Raw genomic sequence first — 12,974 nt, forward strand, 5'->3', positions numbered from 1 at the left:
GGAAATAATATATTAAAATTGAAATTTGGGTTAGATTTTTTTTAGGAATATTCAAATTATTTAAATTTATTAGTTATATATACAATACATATATATATACACACACTGTTTTCATTATTAAAATGTGTAAACAAATTTTGTTACTTTCATATGATATGATCTATTGTACATTTTATGTTTTTAATTAAGGAAATATATAATTTGCTCAAATTAATTAACTATTTACTGTATTATTATAAATATTATATAAGAAATTCATAGCATTGTATAAATTCTATGTTTAACATGAATTGTTAATCTTTCCTTTTATTGTAATAAGATCATAATTTTATACATTATAAAAAATTGTTTAACATTAACCCCTAATGGTTTAAAGAATGTTGTTGAGAACACATATATGAACCTTTAGGGATTAATAATCATAAAATATTTATTATATATTAATGTAATTTTTTATTTGCTTAATAAAAATGAAAATATTTATTGGAAATTCAGTAAAATTTTTGTGAAGTAAAATATGGGATATAAATTTTATAAACGCATCATAAAAATCATAGTTTACTATTTACGATTTTTTATCTCAGTTTTTTGACTTCTTTGATTACCAATTATTCCCATTCTGGTCAATGAATTTCCAATAAATTTAACATGACAACAACAACTTGATGGGAAACGAAACATTTCTGGATTAATCTTACCATTATTTGAAACAGCAGCTAACTGACGGTAAATGTACTTTTGTTTACATGTAGTTTTATAGCCTTCAGCAAGGCCATTGACTATATTACACTCACTATTTTCATTACTGCAAATAATAATAAGTTATATTACAAAATTTTACAATATATATTATAAAAATAATTGATATATGATTTTAGTAATAATATTTATTCATTTTTATATGATATATTTCTTATACTATTTTAACAGCATAGAGCAAAGCTTTACAAACCTGCATGTTTCAATTCGTATACCTTGCTTAAAATTTTCTTGATTTACAATAAATAACCATTCCTTATTTTTACTTTCTGCAGATTTTGGATAAATTACTTGTTCCTAGAATAATGATTGATGTTAAAAATGAAATTTAATATAACAAAAAATTGATGACATGTATATTTTTCTAATTATAAATCTTACACTAGATAAACAAAGAGGTGCATCGTCTGTCGTATCAACTCTTTGTACAATATCAGGTATCTAAAATACACAAACAATTTGTTGACTAATTTTATAAAAAAGTCTGATATGATATATAAAAACAAAAGGCTATTTCCTACCGTATCTACAGTTGCTAAATATTTAATACTATTATTTCGCTGAATTGCAGCATTTATTATTTCTTCAGGATATTCAAATACTTTTTCACAAAAAGTTGTTCCATTACAAACTGGTGCTGGTAATAATAATGTTCCTTTGTGTGACTGACTTGTTGGTATATCTTCCGTAGGAAAAACAAATTTTCCATCTATATGTGTTGTTGAAAAAAACTTTGTAATAAATATTTAAAAAAGTATAAGCTACATTATATTGTCAAAAATATATATATATACATAAATATACACATACACATACACACACAGAGTTAATCAATTTCAAATAATAAATATATAAGAAAGTATTTAAAAAAATGTTTGCAATTTACCAATATTATTTCTTTGTTCAAGTAATTTTCTTTGCCCTATTTGAGCTCCTGTAAAATTAAAGTATTCAGAAAAATATTTTTATATATAATATTTAAATTATGACTCTCTTTCTCCCTCCCTCTCTGAAGTATTATGTTGTATACTTATTTTTCATTCATTAATATTATTATTATTATTATTTATTAATACCAATTAATTCACTATATGAATTCATAAGTTTTATTAATTAAAGTTGAATCATCATCTTGAAATATCTGACCTCTTACACTCATATCCTGACCATGGTTTGTTGTAGATCCTGATGATTGATCCTCTCTATGTGTAATAATTTTAGTCTGAATTGCATTTTGTGCCGAGACATTATTATTCAATTCCCAATTTTTATCCATCGATGATTTTGAGGATTGAAATTCATGTGGATGAGTATGAACATTTTTAAAAAACTGAAAAATAAAAATACCATAAGACTGTACAATAATTCATATTATCCTTGAATTCTGGAATATTTAAGTTTTTGATATACAACATTCAATGAACATTTAATATGAAATGAAATTTGGCAATTTTCATTTCTTATTAAATTTCAATAATGTAAATTATATTTATAAACAAAATAAAATAAATTTTTTAAAAATTAATTTAAGAGAAAGAAAGAATGTCCACATCTTGACAAATATTGAAAAAAAAAGAACAATTTATGCATTTTAAATTGCCCGTGGTAAGATTCACTATGGCGTATATATAATGTTTTGAATTAATACCATCTTAAAACTTGGTTATATATTACGTTATCTTATAATAAGATAATATTACAAGATACAAATGTAAAATGTAAAAGAATGTAAATATATTTTATATATTATAATATATATTATAAACATATAAGAATTTATTTTTAAATCTAGTAAAAAAAAAAAAAAACTCACCAGAAGTACAATACATCCACTCACGAAAATTCGATCGAAACTATTAGTTTCTCGTTTCATCATTTTTTTTATTTAATCGAATACTTTTTTAGACACAACAAAGTAGTTACTTATTCTTTTCTCTTGAAGCTTCTTTCGAATATTCCCCTACGTTTTTTTCACTTTTTCCCTCTTCTTTGTATATTCACTTATTGTATACACATAAATTTATATATATATATATATATATATATATATATATACATACATATATATATATTTTTTCTTTTTATTATCTCTTTGCCTATGTGCCAATAATAATTGACACTTTACATAAGACGATTAAAATACGATGTTCTGTTTAGATTCATTTAAAAACTAATTTGAAAATTGCAAGAGATTAAAGAATAAAATTAGAATAATTACGAAAAAAATTCTTCTAATTCACGCTAATTGCATTCAAAGAAATAAAGGATAACACATTTCGAAGATTGTCAGGTTAGGATTAATAACATCAGTAGGGGAACACGATATATATATATATATATATGTACATTTAATCACTTGTGGTTGTTTATCACCGGCTAATCGCAATACCAGGATGATACTGAAAACCGGATTTTGTGGCGTGATATTAAATTGTAATACTCTAATACGAAGGTCACATAAACTTTCATCGTTGAAAGTATATTTTTAAGTAGTGAGATGAATATAATGTGCGATAATAGTGTTCATTGACGAACCTTACGCAAATGACTGGAAAAAATATTTATACCGCACAAATAGACATCTTAGGACAGATTTTGTAAGCATTGCGAATTTTTCAAAAGTAAAAACAAGTGAAAATGTATCTTACAAAGAGGTGGGGATAACCAAATAAATCCCGCTCAACATAGTGTGTCATTTCCGCTAATTGGGAAGGGGAATTTTACTACGATTATTAAACTGCTGTTCTTAACCACAATCTCGGAAGTGATTATAAATCCTTCTAAAATTAGCTGTGAATTTTTTTTCTTGTTTCTTTTCTTTTTTTTTTTAAAGAAAAGTTTCTACAATACCTATTCTAAATTTTAAAAATATTTATAACACTTGATTGTACATTGTATGTTATTTTTAAGCGCTATTTTTTTTCTATAACAAAATATATAAAAGATAATTTAAGCTTAATGGATAATTCATTAATTTTGTCGATCACCTTGTAAAATTGCATTTTTTTAATTTTATTAAATTTTATTGATTTCCTTATTTTTTGTTTTATTATTATTATTATTATTATTATTATTATTATTATTATACGAGTTAGACAATTGGTCGAACGAATAATCACGTGTTGTAATGTGTTTAGCCAGCGTTATAAATTAAAACTAGCATTTTCAAATCATGCCGGATATTAAAAACGTTATAGAATTGCTATGTAAACATTTGAATTTATCAATTAAAGTGGCAATTCAACCGGAATATTTTAGGTTATCTAAATATAATAATACAACGCAAAAATCTGTAAGTACTAATATCGACGGATAAATAAATAACTGATAAATTTGTATCGTATTTTGAAACCTTTGTCTATATCGATAACAAATTTTTTTATTGTCCAGGATACATTATGGACTATGTTACACATATTAAGTTTTTATGCGGCAAAAGAAAAACAAAATGACATATACTTTGAGGAATATGGTAAGTTTTTATTTTCTTTGTGTGTAAATATATTTTTTTTTGTTATTTATTACATTCTTTTGTTTTGTTACAACAATCAAAAAACAAAAATATGAATATAATGTTGCAGATAAATTATTTGCTACAAAATTATATTTTGCTTTTTTGCAATATCCAGAAATTGAATTTTATGGTTTATCAGAAAGCTGCCATAACAATAGAGTACTTCTATTAGCATTTGCATGGCTTTTAGCGACACAAAATGTTTTGAGTATTGTAGTACGTGTCAATTTGACATCTAGTCTTTTAGGAAGAGAATGTTCATACCCTAATATATCTTTGGTAAATATACAAACTTTACAAAATATTTAAAAGTAAAATATATTATTATAATACAATATTTTTTAGAAAGAAGTACCTAGAGTAGAAACGTCATGCTCTGTACATACACAAATAAAAAATATTATCCATCACAATAGTAAAGTAAATTTTAATATTAAACATATATCCGAATTAATTTGCAAAAAAGTAAAATTGTTAAATAAAGTTCATGGTGCTAGCATGAATTTTGATCATCTTGTACATATGAATGTAATGGAAATCGCATTTATAAAACAATTATTAGCCCTACATACAGATTCAAATTTTAATCAATATAAACAACAACAGTCAGATTTGCGTGCTATTGGTGTGATGTTGGATATACACTTAAAATGGATGGAAAAAGAACATCTATTTTATGATTGGATGGTACATTTTGTTATATATTTAATTACTATAGAAATATGAAAATATAATCTGAAGTGATTAATTTAGAAATATAATCTCATTGATTTTAGATAACTGTGATCAAGGAATATGAGAAATCTACAGATATTAATATAAATAGAATAAATTGGGATGAAATTGGTAGTTTCATTTCTTTGTTAGAACAGATCATAAAAAAAAAATTATATTCCGTTTGCTCAGAAAAAACAGAAGACAGTCTGGAATGTTATAACACTTTCCAATGTACATCTCGTTTATTAAGAACATCCGATGTCAAATGCGAAGTTAATAAATGGTTAATGGATGTAACCATTCAACTGAATCAAGTAAAAGAAACACTTGCAAAAAATAAAGAAGAACTCGCATTACAATTGAAAAATATATTAATGATTGTGCCATTGTGTATTCAAGTTTAATACTGCTATAGTATTTTTTTAAGAAGTATATATACAATTATAATTTTTAATGGATTCTTATAAAGATACCATGCGTCAAATAGATCTCATTTATAAGAAAAAAATATTAACAAAAACTAAAAAAAATCAAATCCCCATTTAGACTTGATTAATATATATTAAACAGAAATTTATCTAAATGTCACGATGTGGGAGTTGTTATCAGGTCAATTACACCGAACGATGAAATAAAAACGTTGAGAACCGTGACGAGAAATATACCGATAACTGTCCAATTATTAGCAGTATCGGCTTTACACATTTGCGCGTCAACTTTTACATCGTATCTACTATTCCAAATTAATCCAATTCCGACTATAACTTGAATGAGTAAACTGGAAGTAATCATTGTCAATGATGGATAATAATATGGATGCCGACCGTCGGTTTGCAGAACATAGCGCAATTGATTAGCGTTAGCTGATAACAATGCTAAATCCATCATTCCTTGAGCAAGAGTTTTTTTATGCTGGTAAATGTTCACATCCGGTATCGGTTGATTCGGCGGTTGAGGAAAAAAAGGATGTTGTCCGCTAGGGTAATTCGGTTGTCCAAATGTTGTTTCTGGTATAAGACCATCGTCGATACCTTTATCGCCTGGGCGTGAAGGAATGCCAGGTTCTAAATCGTCTATCTCTGGACCCGAAGTTGGCCGTGGATTATAATTGTTGTCTGTTTCTAAAAGTGGACCGAACCGTGGTTCTACGCTTGGTAATGGATTTTCTAACCCGGCAGTTAATGGTTGTAGACTTTCATCCGGAATTTCGTCCATATATAAGATTTCATCGTGATCACTGTTCGTTTGTTTATTCATTATGAACACAAAGAAAAAACTGTATTAACTTTTTATTCTTTTATTTTTATTAAACGAATGTAACCGCCACAATGGAATGATCCTTAATTATATAGCTATCGTTCTCGATCGATCATTCAATAATATATAGTACTTAAAAATAGTACAAATAAACTCAACGAACATTAATGCATCGTAATATTTATTAAAAATATACACACGCGAACAACACAATGTGCACTCTAATATCGTGAATCACTCTTTGTATAATTAGACGGACGAACTAGTCTCCGTTTGGAATCACGTGCGGATTTATATAATATTACATATGACAATATGTTTTCCTATTTTGAGAAAAAAATAATTGTTTATATTTTATTTTCGTAAAAAACTTTAACAATTTGAAAAATATATTTATAGATAGGTGATAAAAATGTCTTGCCATTGAACGTTCTACTACGACTACTAAACATAACTATGTCCCCATCGATTCTGTACTAAAGGTCACTTGATCGTAGATAGCTGATTCATTCCTATGATACATCAAACTTAGAAAACCCAATAGTATTATAAACGTATTCTTCCAGTTTTTTTTCTTCCGAGAAAAAAAAAGTGAAAGTAGGCGTTTAAAGAGAAGTGAAAAAGAATCTTTTTCTTTGACTCATTCGTACTTCGTTTCTTCAAACTGTTGCAATGATTTTATCCTTGTTTTCCATATGGAATTTATATAAATAAATAAATACAATTTTTATAATTTTTTTTCTAATGTCATAAGCATATACTTTCGTTAGAACAGAATTAGAGATGATAATATTGAACGATCCGTTGTCAAGTAAACAGTTACTGCATTGATATACGTAAAAGTTAAATCTTTCACGACTGCATTCCTATAAATTGTCGAGAAATTCCATTGTAATATTTGCCAATTTGAAATAAATATAAAATGATCAGGTCGGATTTAAATGAATATTTAATTTATTATATTTCATCGTACGAATGATTCGTCCGTTTAAAATTTTATTTAACAAATTAAAATGATACCTTATAAAAAATGCTGTGCTCAATGTCCAGGTGTGATAGATGTTCCGGAATGTGAGAAAACCCATGAATGTTGTTTACCAAAATATGTATCAGGTAATTTGAAGATTTCATCTTTTAAAAAAACAATAACTGATTATTCTAAAAATAGGAAAAAACATGAAATAGGACTTGAAAATGCTGATCAAAAGCTAAAGTGCTATGATAGATTTGCTATCGCGAAAAAGCTTCACGCGGAGAATTTAAAACATCAACCACTTCCTGATAAAGTCAACGACGATATAATGAAGAATTTCAAACTAAAGGAATCTTTCCATTTACCGTCCTTAAATGAACAATACCGAAATAACAAAAAGGATAATAGTTGTAATAAATTAGGCTCCAAATATCACTGCGATGCCGTATTAGGATACAAGAAGCCAGAAACAAAGATGGATTTGGCTATTTGCTGGCAGACTCCTGTGGATCCAATTTATGAACCACCGAGATCGACTCACATCGATGGATCAGAGGGAGGAGCTGCACCGGCAATTTTTGAACTTGTACAAGGTGCACCAAAGTCGAGGTGTGATCAATTACGTTCTAACAATTATAATGTTAAACATAATAATAATAAGAATTGTGAAATATATGAGATGAATTTCGCAAAAAAAGATCAAGATAAATGTTATAATAATTTACACCAGAATCAAAATAATTGCAAGCATCATTGTAAATGCATGGATTCTATGAATATCCAAAAATCAATTTCCCGTGAACGTTCTAGATCACAATGTTCTATTAGGAATAGCGCTGTAATCTGTGAGAATAAAGAAAAGAACGATCCTAGATTAATCAAATCAGCTGTAGGAATTACTTTAGGTACTGAATCAAATAATGCATCTCGACGATCACCACAAAAAATAGATGTTCCACGACCAAAAACACCATTCGCTAAAAGATCCTTTAGTATAGAAACTTTATCTCCTCCTTTTAGTATCGTAAACGGTTGTAGAGATACCGATTATCCAGAACATTGGAGACTTATGACGGTCTATCAGCAATCTTATAAAAATCCTCGAAAATATAAAGCTAATTTTCACCGTTAGCGATTGCGATCCTTTGAATGATATAAAATAATTATTAATATCGAAATTGCAACTTGGTTCTTCTCAAAATTCAAGATCAATAATATAAACTAAACAAAATCTGATTTTTATTTAGCTGCACATTAAATTAAATTATAATCGAATCATATTAGATCAAAAGTAAAATATTAAAGCTATAACATAATAACAATAGTATATCTATTCTTCTATATTCTTATTTCTTTGTCTTTGCAAAGATAATTACTTATTCTTTTGATTAGTTACACATCAAATAATGGTTGAATACTTAATAGAAACTATCATAGGCATTAGGTTTTTTCATATATTTTGAAACTTCATTATATAAAACATTAAATAAATCTGGATAAGATTCCATAATGAGTTGAAAATTCGTTCTGTATAATATATAAATCTCACAAGTTTCTATTGCAACAATATTAGCATTATGATGCATAGTTTTCAGAAATAAGAAAATGTCCCCAAAATATGCTCCATCTTCTAAATGACAAACCTATATTCATATAAAACATTTCTTCTGATAAATATGTATCAAATGAAAAAATAATAGTCATTGAAACATTATCTAGTATCATTAAAAAAACCTCTTTCCATAAACTGTTATAGACTGCAACTGTGCCAGATGCAATAAAATAGAGTCCATCTCCTTCTTCATCAATTTTAACTATTATATCATTCTCTAAATAAATTTCAGAGCTTAACACATTTATTAACTGTAAAACGATAGATTCTGGAATATATTGAAACAATGACACATTGTTGATAAATTTCATATAAGTGTGTAAAATAAGTTTCTGAAACAAGAAAGATCTTATTAATTTTCATATGTTTTATTTGCATATTCTATAAGCAGTTTTTTTCAAACCTCTTGCAAATAAGAGGAAACTTGATAGATTATATGTTGATATCTATTAAAGTTCTTTTTGCTACAATAATTAAAATATTCTAAAATACGGCGTTGTAGATTATATGGTAATTCCTTATATCTTATATATTCTTGTAATTGTTGAAAATGTTTATAATGTTTTTTAGTGGTTGAATATAATGTATTTATAAACTGCATAATCTGTACTACAAGTATAAATTATGCAAATATATAGATAAATATGTTAATAATTTTATGATTCAATTTATAAATATGTTGTTTACCTAAAATATAAATAAAACCAAGAATACCCATAATTGATAATATAATATTTAATAGAATATCATCTGGTGTTTTCATGTCTAAATAATGAGTAGAACAAACTAGGGCAATAGTAGCTCTGTTCAAGCACATTAGATATTTACGACAATTTGTTTTTCTTTCTTTTAAAGCATCAGATTCAATCCATGACCTATATGTACAAAAATTTAAGTTCTTATATTATTCTTTAAACAATTTCTATTCTGTAAAAATTATTAAGTAAATAAAACACTTTCTCAAAAAGTAAATGCTGCAGAAACAATTGTTAACTTTAGAAATATTTACCCTCTGTTTCTTCCAAAAATATTAGACACTATCAGTGGTATGTAATATTCAAGACAAGCTGCCCAGTGTACAGATATAATAATAATCATACTCATTTCAAATAGTTTATATCTTTGACGATTAATATGATATATCTAAAAATATTTCTATTAAAAAACAAATTTTATTGTGCAAGAATTGTTTTAACAGTTTCAAAACACTCACACAGCAGAGTTTTCGAGAATAAACAATGATTGCTCGTATTCTAATAATCTTTACTATGTTGAGTATAACACAATACCAAACTGATTTATTTATTATAAAATCAATTAATTGATATGGCATAGCAGATAGAATATCCACTATAAAAGTACTTTTCATATATTTTCTAATTGAGAAACATTTTATTAAATATAATAAGTGCTAATGTAATATATGAATATCAAAAGTAAAATAAATATGAAGAAATTCAATTGGTTATATACTTTGCTATTATACGTGGATTTAAAATAACCATATTTGTCCAATGATTGTAGTATCCAGTAAAAAAGCACATAATGATATCACATAAAATAATACCATCTAACACATTACTAAACATGTACCATTGTTCTTTTTCATTCATATAAAATGCAAGAAATATGGGATTAATAATAAGAGTTATAAAACCGGTAATAATCATTATTATTTTCCAATATATTCTGTGAATGTAATGTACGAAATATAATTATAAGTATAATGAATATAGCTGTATATATGAAATTATAGTATATTAAAAGTAAATAACTGAAAAATGCTGAAAGGATGTATCATATATGGATAAGATTGAAAGTGTCTATTAATTTCATAGTTTATTGCTGCGTTATTTTTGAACCATTTTATAAATGGATATTTAGAAGCTATTGTGCGTTTAGAAAATAAAAAATACCAAAATCTTGTTTTATATGAAGCTTCTGTCATTATATTTTGTTTTATATCTATTTTTGGTACTTCACAATTATGGATGATCTTTGGAGTTAACTATAAAAGTAATAATATTTGTTATAAGCTTACAGAAAAATAAATAAAAAAAGAATTACTTATGCTTTTATATTATAATAATTTCATTATTAACCTGATCAATTTTATTTAGGTTCATTTCATCAGGTACATACATCATTAAGTCCATGTTAGAAAACTTGGAATAAACCTTAATAACGTGATTATATATAGATAATACTTTTGTAGTTTTAGTTGAGTTAACTAAAAGTTCTTTTTTTGTAACAAATGAAATTATCAAAACAAAACTATGAAAATAAAAGTTATAAAAGGCAGTTTACTTTTGTTTCAATATAATGTATATATATATGTTTCATAAATATGATGTTCTTTTATTAAAGTAAACACATAAGACACTATAGTTAATTTACTTTTTACTTTTTATTTAAAAAAAATGGTTATATTATACTACATCATCTTTTTTCTTTTTCTGTAATGATCTTTTTTATGTGCATATATACATAATTACAAAGAAAACAAGAATAACTCTTGTAATTAGAAATTATTTACAAAGGATCTTTTTCCTTCTGAATATACTATAAAAGAAATAATAAATATAATCATATAACACGAAACATTTAAATCAGTTCAATACTTACTACTTAAACAATTTAATCTATTCTATATTTCCTTCTACCTCACTTCTGCATATTATAGATATACGCCGACTTCTAGATATTTTTTGTCCTCGGAAATAGGAATCCTCTGATTTTAAAATTTCATGGTTATATTTTTGTCTTGCCACACCACTGAAATATATTTTATATGTTTTATTAGTTGAACTAATTTACATTATGCGTGAAGAAGTTATGTTAATCATTACTTCATAATATATAATGATCTGCGAGGTAGAAGAAAATCTTCTTTGCATTCCTGTTCATGACTAACCATTGTGAGACGCATCACACTGTCGCTCAATAAACTCAGTCCAGCAATTACATCTCCACAAAACTGTTTTAAAAATATTATGTATAATTGGAATATATTTAAATAATAATATATAGGACATCAACGATATTTTGCATCGCAGCAATACAAATCATGCAATAATATTTTTATGAAAGAATAAAATAATTATATTGCAATTAAGAATAAAACATTACCCTAATACTATCGACATGTGGCTTTATCCATCCTTCAGCTGTTAAATCTAAAACATGCACTAAACTTAATTGTGGCATTCCTGGTGGAAATGCTTTTTGACGTATTTTATTAATTACTTTCATATTTTGTTCATTCCATTGTTTTCTTTCTGTTTCTCTATAACCATGAATAGCCTTTAAACAATTTAAATTCATTAAACGAATAGAATAAAATTATTGTAGTAGAAATAATAGGAATATAATAGAAATTACACTAACATCATCCCAATGTGAAAATTCATAACGTAAACGTTGCATATATGGGTCAATCTCTTTCATCAAAGAAACTTCTTCTTCTTCAGTAATAAAGTCAGGATAAACTTTCATAGTCATATATAAAGCATCTTTCCAATTTGTTGTGCTTTTATCAATCTTATTCACTATATTATTCAAATTTGCAATTGTACATTTTGGAAATTTAAATATAATTTGTTGAGAAGTCGAATGGACGAAGTTATTTCGGATCCATCGCACTAATGGAACTTTTATCATGTTTACAAAATGATTATTAAAATATTAATATACAAAGTGTCTTAATTTCTTATCATCCGTAATCTCCTTTTTTTCTGCTATCACGTGGCCATGACGAATTTGTACAGTCTAAGGCCAATCTGTAATCTCATACGTTAAATGACATTAAGTGGACAAATTCAAATTGTATTCAAGGTACTTATAGTATTTAAAAAAAATATATATATATATATATAAACTATATCTTCATTAAAAAATGAACAAGCAATATTTAAAACAAATATTATCTTGTAAAAGCAATATAATTACTTTTATAGATTCATAGAGTATATCATCTATATGGTAGATTTTAAACGCATTGAACATTTCATATCATATACAACTAACTTCATATTGACATATGGAAACATACCCACTTTATATAATTCCATATAATGTCTATAAAATTTTTATTTTAAATGAATCAAAAATTTTATCCAGCATTATAAAATACTTTATTTAAA

At 25.8% G+C, this 12,974-nt stretch overlaps 6 protein-coding genes across 11 annotated transcripts; 2 read left to right on the top strand and 4 right to left on the bottom strand.

Moving 5' to 3' along the window:
• Nucleotides 1-35: 35 nt before the first annotated feature.
• Nucleotides 36-3,879, bottom strand: LOC124425876 (protein spaetzle). Of its 2 annotated transcripts, XM_046966878.1 has the most exons (8): nucleotides 3,106-3,879; nucleotides 2,573-2,759; nucleotides 1,906-2,089; nucleotides 1,646-1,693; nucleotides 1,281-1,468; nucleotides 1,141-1,200; nucleotides 953-1,056; nucleotides 36-805 (listed from the first exon to the last, which is right to left on the bottom strand). In XM_046966878.1, the coding sequence occupies exons 2-8, from the start codon at nucleotides 2,633-2,635 to the stop codon at nucleotides 562-564; spliced, it is 891 nt and encodes a 296-aa protein (XP_046822834.1). In that variant the 5' UTR covers nucleotides 2,636-2,759; nucleotides 3,106-3,879; the 3' UTR covers nucleotides 36-561. The 2 variants fall into 2 exon arrangements, with proteins under 2 accessions (XP_046822834.1, XP_046822835.1); XM_046966879.1 differs by lacking the exons at nucleotides 1,646-1,693; nucleotides 3,106-3,879 and having other exon boundaries at nucleotides 2,573-2,774.
• Nucleotides 3,231-5,654, top strand: LOC124425874. The gene is made up of 6 exons (XM_046966875.1): nucleotides 3,231-3,356; nucleotides 3,897-4,051; nucleotides 4,150-4,231; nucleotides 4,341-4,552; nucleotides 4,619-4,960; nucleotides 5,050-5,654. The coding sequence occupies exons 2-6, from the start codon at nucleotides 3,932-3,934 to the stop codon at nucleotides 5,392-5,394; spliced, it is 1,101 nt and encodes a 366-aa protein (XP_046822831.1). The 5' UTR covers nucleotides 3,231-3,356; nucleotides 3,897-3,931; the 3' UTR covers nucleotides 5,395-5,654.
• Nucleotides 5,449-6,261, bottom strand: LOC124425879 (ninjurin-A). Its single transcript, XM_046966883.1, has one exon. It carries the CDS (start codon nucleotides 6,245-6,247, stop codon nucleotides 5,576-5,578), a length of 672 nt encoding a protein of 223 aa, XP_046822839.1. The 5' UTR covers nucleotides 6,248-6,261; the 3' UTR covers nucleotides 5,449-5,575.
• Nucleotides 6,262-7,218: 957 nt separating this feature from the next.
• Nucleotides 7,219-8,556, top strand: LOC124425875. Of its 2 annotated transcripts, none has more exons than XM_046966876.1 (2): nucleotides 7,219-7,360; nucleotides 7,433-8,556. In XM_046966876.1, the coding sequence occupies exons 1-2, from the start codon at nucleotides 7,261-7,263 to the stop codon at nucleotides 8,350-8,352; spliced, it is 1,020 nt and encodes a 339-aa protein (XP_046822832.1). In that variant the 5' UTR covers nucleotides 7,219-7,260; the 3' UTR covers nucleotides 8,353-8,556. The 2 variants fall into 2 exon arrangements, with proteins under 2 accessions (XP_046822832.1, XP_046822833.1); XM_046966877.1 differs by having other exon boundaries at nucleotides 7,228-7,360; nucleotides 7,416-8,550.
• Nucleotides 8,557-8,638: 82 nt separating this feature from the next.
• On the bottom strand, nucleotides 8,639-11,594 carry LOC124425872 (potassium/sodium hyperpolarization-activated cyclic nucleotide-gated channel 1-like). Of its 2 annotated transcripts, XM_046966874.1 has the most exons (9): nucleotides 10,935-11,009; nucleotides 10,608-10,840; nucleotides 10,306-10,521; nucleotides 10,046-10,208; nucleotides 9,842-9,975; nucleotides 9,520-9,707; nucleotides 9,236-9,441; nucleotides 8,955-9,164; nucleotides 8,639-8,863 (listed from the first exon to the last, which is right to left on the bottom strand). In XM_046966874.1, the coding sequence occupies exons 1-9, from the start codon at nucleotides 10,986-10,988 to the stop codon at nucleotides 8,639-8,641; spliced, it is 1,629 nt and encodes a 542-aa protein (XP_046822830.1). In that variant the 5' UTR covers nucleotides 10,989-11,009. The 2 variants fall into 2 exon arrangements, with proteins under 2 accessions (XP_046822830.1, XP_046822829.1); XM_046966873.1 differs by lacking the exons at nucleotides 10,608-10,840; nucleotides 10,935-11,009 and adding an exon at nucleotides 11,458-11,594.
• Nucleotides 11,127-12,879, bottom strand: LOC124425877 (alpha-ketoglutarate-dependent dioxygenase alkB homolog 7, mitochondrial). 3 transcript variants are annotated; one of them, XM_046966880.1, is made up of 5 exons: nucleotides 12,781-12,879; nucleotides 12,220-12,611; nucleotides 11,962-12,135; nucleotides 11,682-11,809; nucleotides 11,139-11,607 (listed from the first exon to the last, which is right to left on the bottom strand). In XM_046966880.1, exons 2-5 carry the CDS (start codon nucleotides 12,490-12,492, stop codon nucleotides 11,475-11,477), a joined length of 708 nt encoding a protein of 235 aa, XP_046822836.1. In that variant the 5' UTR covers nucleotides 12,493-12,611; nucleotides 12,781-12,879; the 3' UTR covers nucleotides 11,139-11,474. The 3 variants fall into 3 exon arrangements, with proteins under 3 accessions (XP_046822837.1, XP_046822838.1, XP_046822836.1); XM_046966881.1 differs by lacking the exon at nucleotides 12,781-12,879 and having other exon boundaries at nucleotides 11,127-11,607; nucleotides 11,747-11,809; nucleotides 12,220-12,773; XM_046966882.1 differs by lacking the exon at nucleotides 12,781-12,879 and having other exon boundaries at nucleotides 11,129-11,607; nucleotides 11,962-12,118; nucleotides 12,220-12,361.
• Nucleotides 12,880-12,974: the final 95 nt, after the last annotated feature.

The sequence above is a fragment of the Vespa crabro genome, chromosome 8, assembly GCF_910589235.1.
Source record: "Vespa crabro chromosome 8, iyVesCrab1.2, whole genome shotgun sequence".
Taxonomy (NCBI): domain Eukaryota; kingdom Metazoa; phylum Arthropoda; class Insecta; order Hymenoptera; family Vespidae; genus Vespa; species Vespa crabro.

Bases quoted from the DNA above. Each gene is read 5' to 3' on its own strand.
- LOC124425876 (XM_046966878.1), bottom strand. From the start codon at position 2,635: ATGATGAAACGAGAAACTAATAGTTTCGATCGAATTTTCGTGAGTGGA. The intron at 2,090-2,572 runs GTGAGTTTTTTT...TTTATTTTTCAG, and splicing joins GTGGATGTATTGTACTTCTG to TTTTTTAAAAATGTTCATAC. The intron at 1,201-1,280 runs GTAGGAAATAGC...TGTGTATTTTAG, and splicing joins ATTTAGCAACTGTAGATACG to ATACCTGATATTGTACAAAG.
- LOC124425874 (XM_046966875.1), top strand. From the start codon at position 3,932: ATGCCGGATATTAAAAACGTTATAGAATTGCTATGTAAACATTTGAAT. The intron at 4,232-4,340 runs GTAAGTTTTTAT...ATAATGTTGCAG, and splicing joins CATATACTTTGAGGAATATG to ATAAATTATTTGCTACAAAA. The intron at 4,961-5,049 runs GTACATTTTGTT...CATTGATTTTAG, and splicing joins ATCTATTTTATGATTGGATG to ATAACTGTGATCAAGGAATA.
- LOC124425879 (XM_046966883.1), bottom strand. From the start codon at position 6,247: ATGAATAAACAAACGAACAGTGATCACGATGAAATCTTATATATGGAC.
- LOC124425875 (XM_046966876.1), top strand. From the start codon at position 7,261: ATGATACCTTATAAAAAATGCTGTGCTCAATGTCCAGGTGTGATAGAT. The intron at 7,361-7,432 runs GTAATTTGAAGA...AACATGAAATAG, and splicing joins TTTACCAAAATATGTATCAG to GACTTGAAAATGCTGATCAA.
- LOC124425872 (XM_046966874.1), bottom strand. From the start codon at position 10,988: ATGGACTTAATGATGTATGTACCTGATGAAATGAACCTAAATAAAATT. The intron at 9,708-9,841 runs GTAAATATTTCT...TTGTACATATAG, and splicing joins ATTTTTGGAAGAAACAGAGG to GTCATGGATTGAATCTGATG. The intron at 9,165-9,235 runs GTTTGAAAAAAA...TTCTTGTTTCAG, and splicing joins TTTCCTCTTATTTGCAAGAG to AAACTTATTTTACACACTTA.
- LOC124425877 (XM_046966880.1), bottom strand. From the start codon at position 12,492: ATGATAAAAGTTCCATTAGTGCGATGGATCCGAAATAACTTCGTCCAT. The intron at 12,136-12,219 runs GTTAGTGTAATT...AATTGTTTAAAG, and splicing joins AATTTTCACATTGGGATGAT to GCTATTCATGGTTATAGAGA. The intron at 11,810-11,961 runs GTAATGTTTTAT...TTTTTAAAACAG, and splicing joins CACATGTCGATAGTATTAGG to TTTTGTGGAGATGTAATTGC.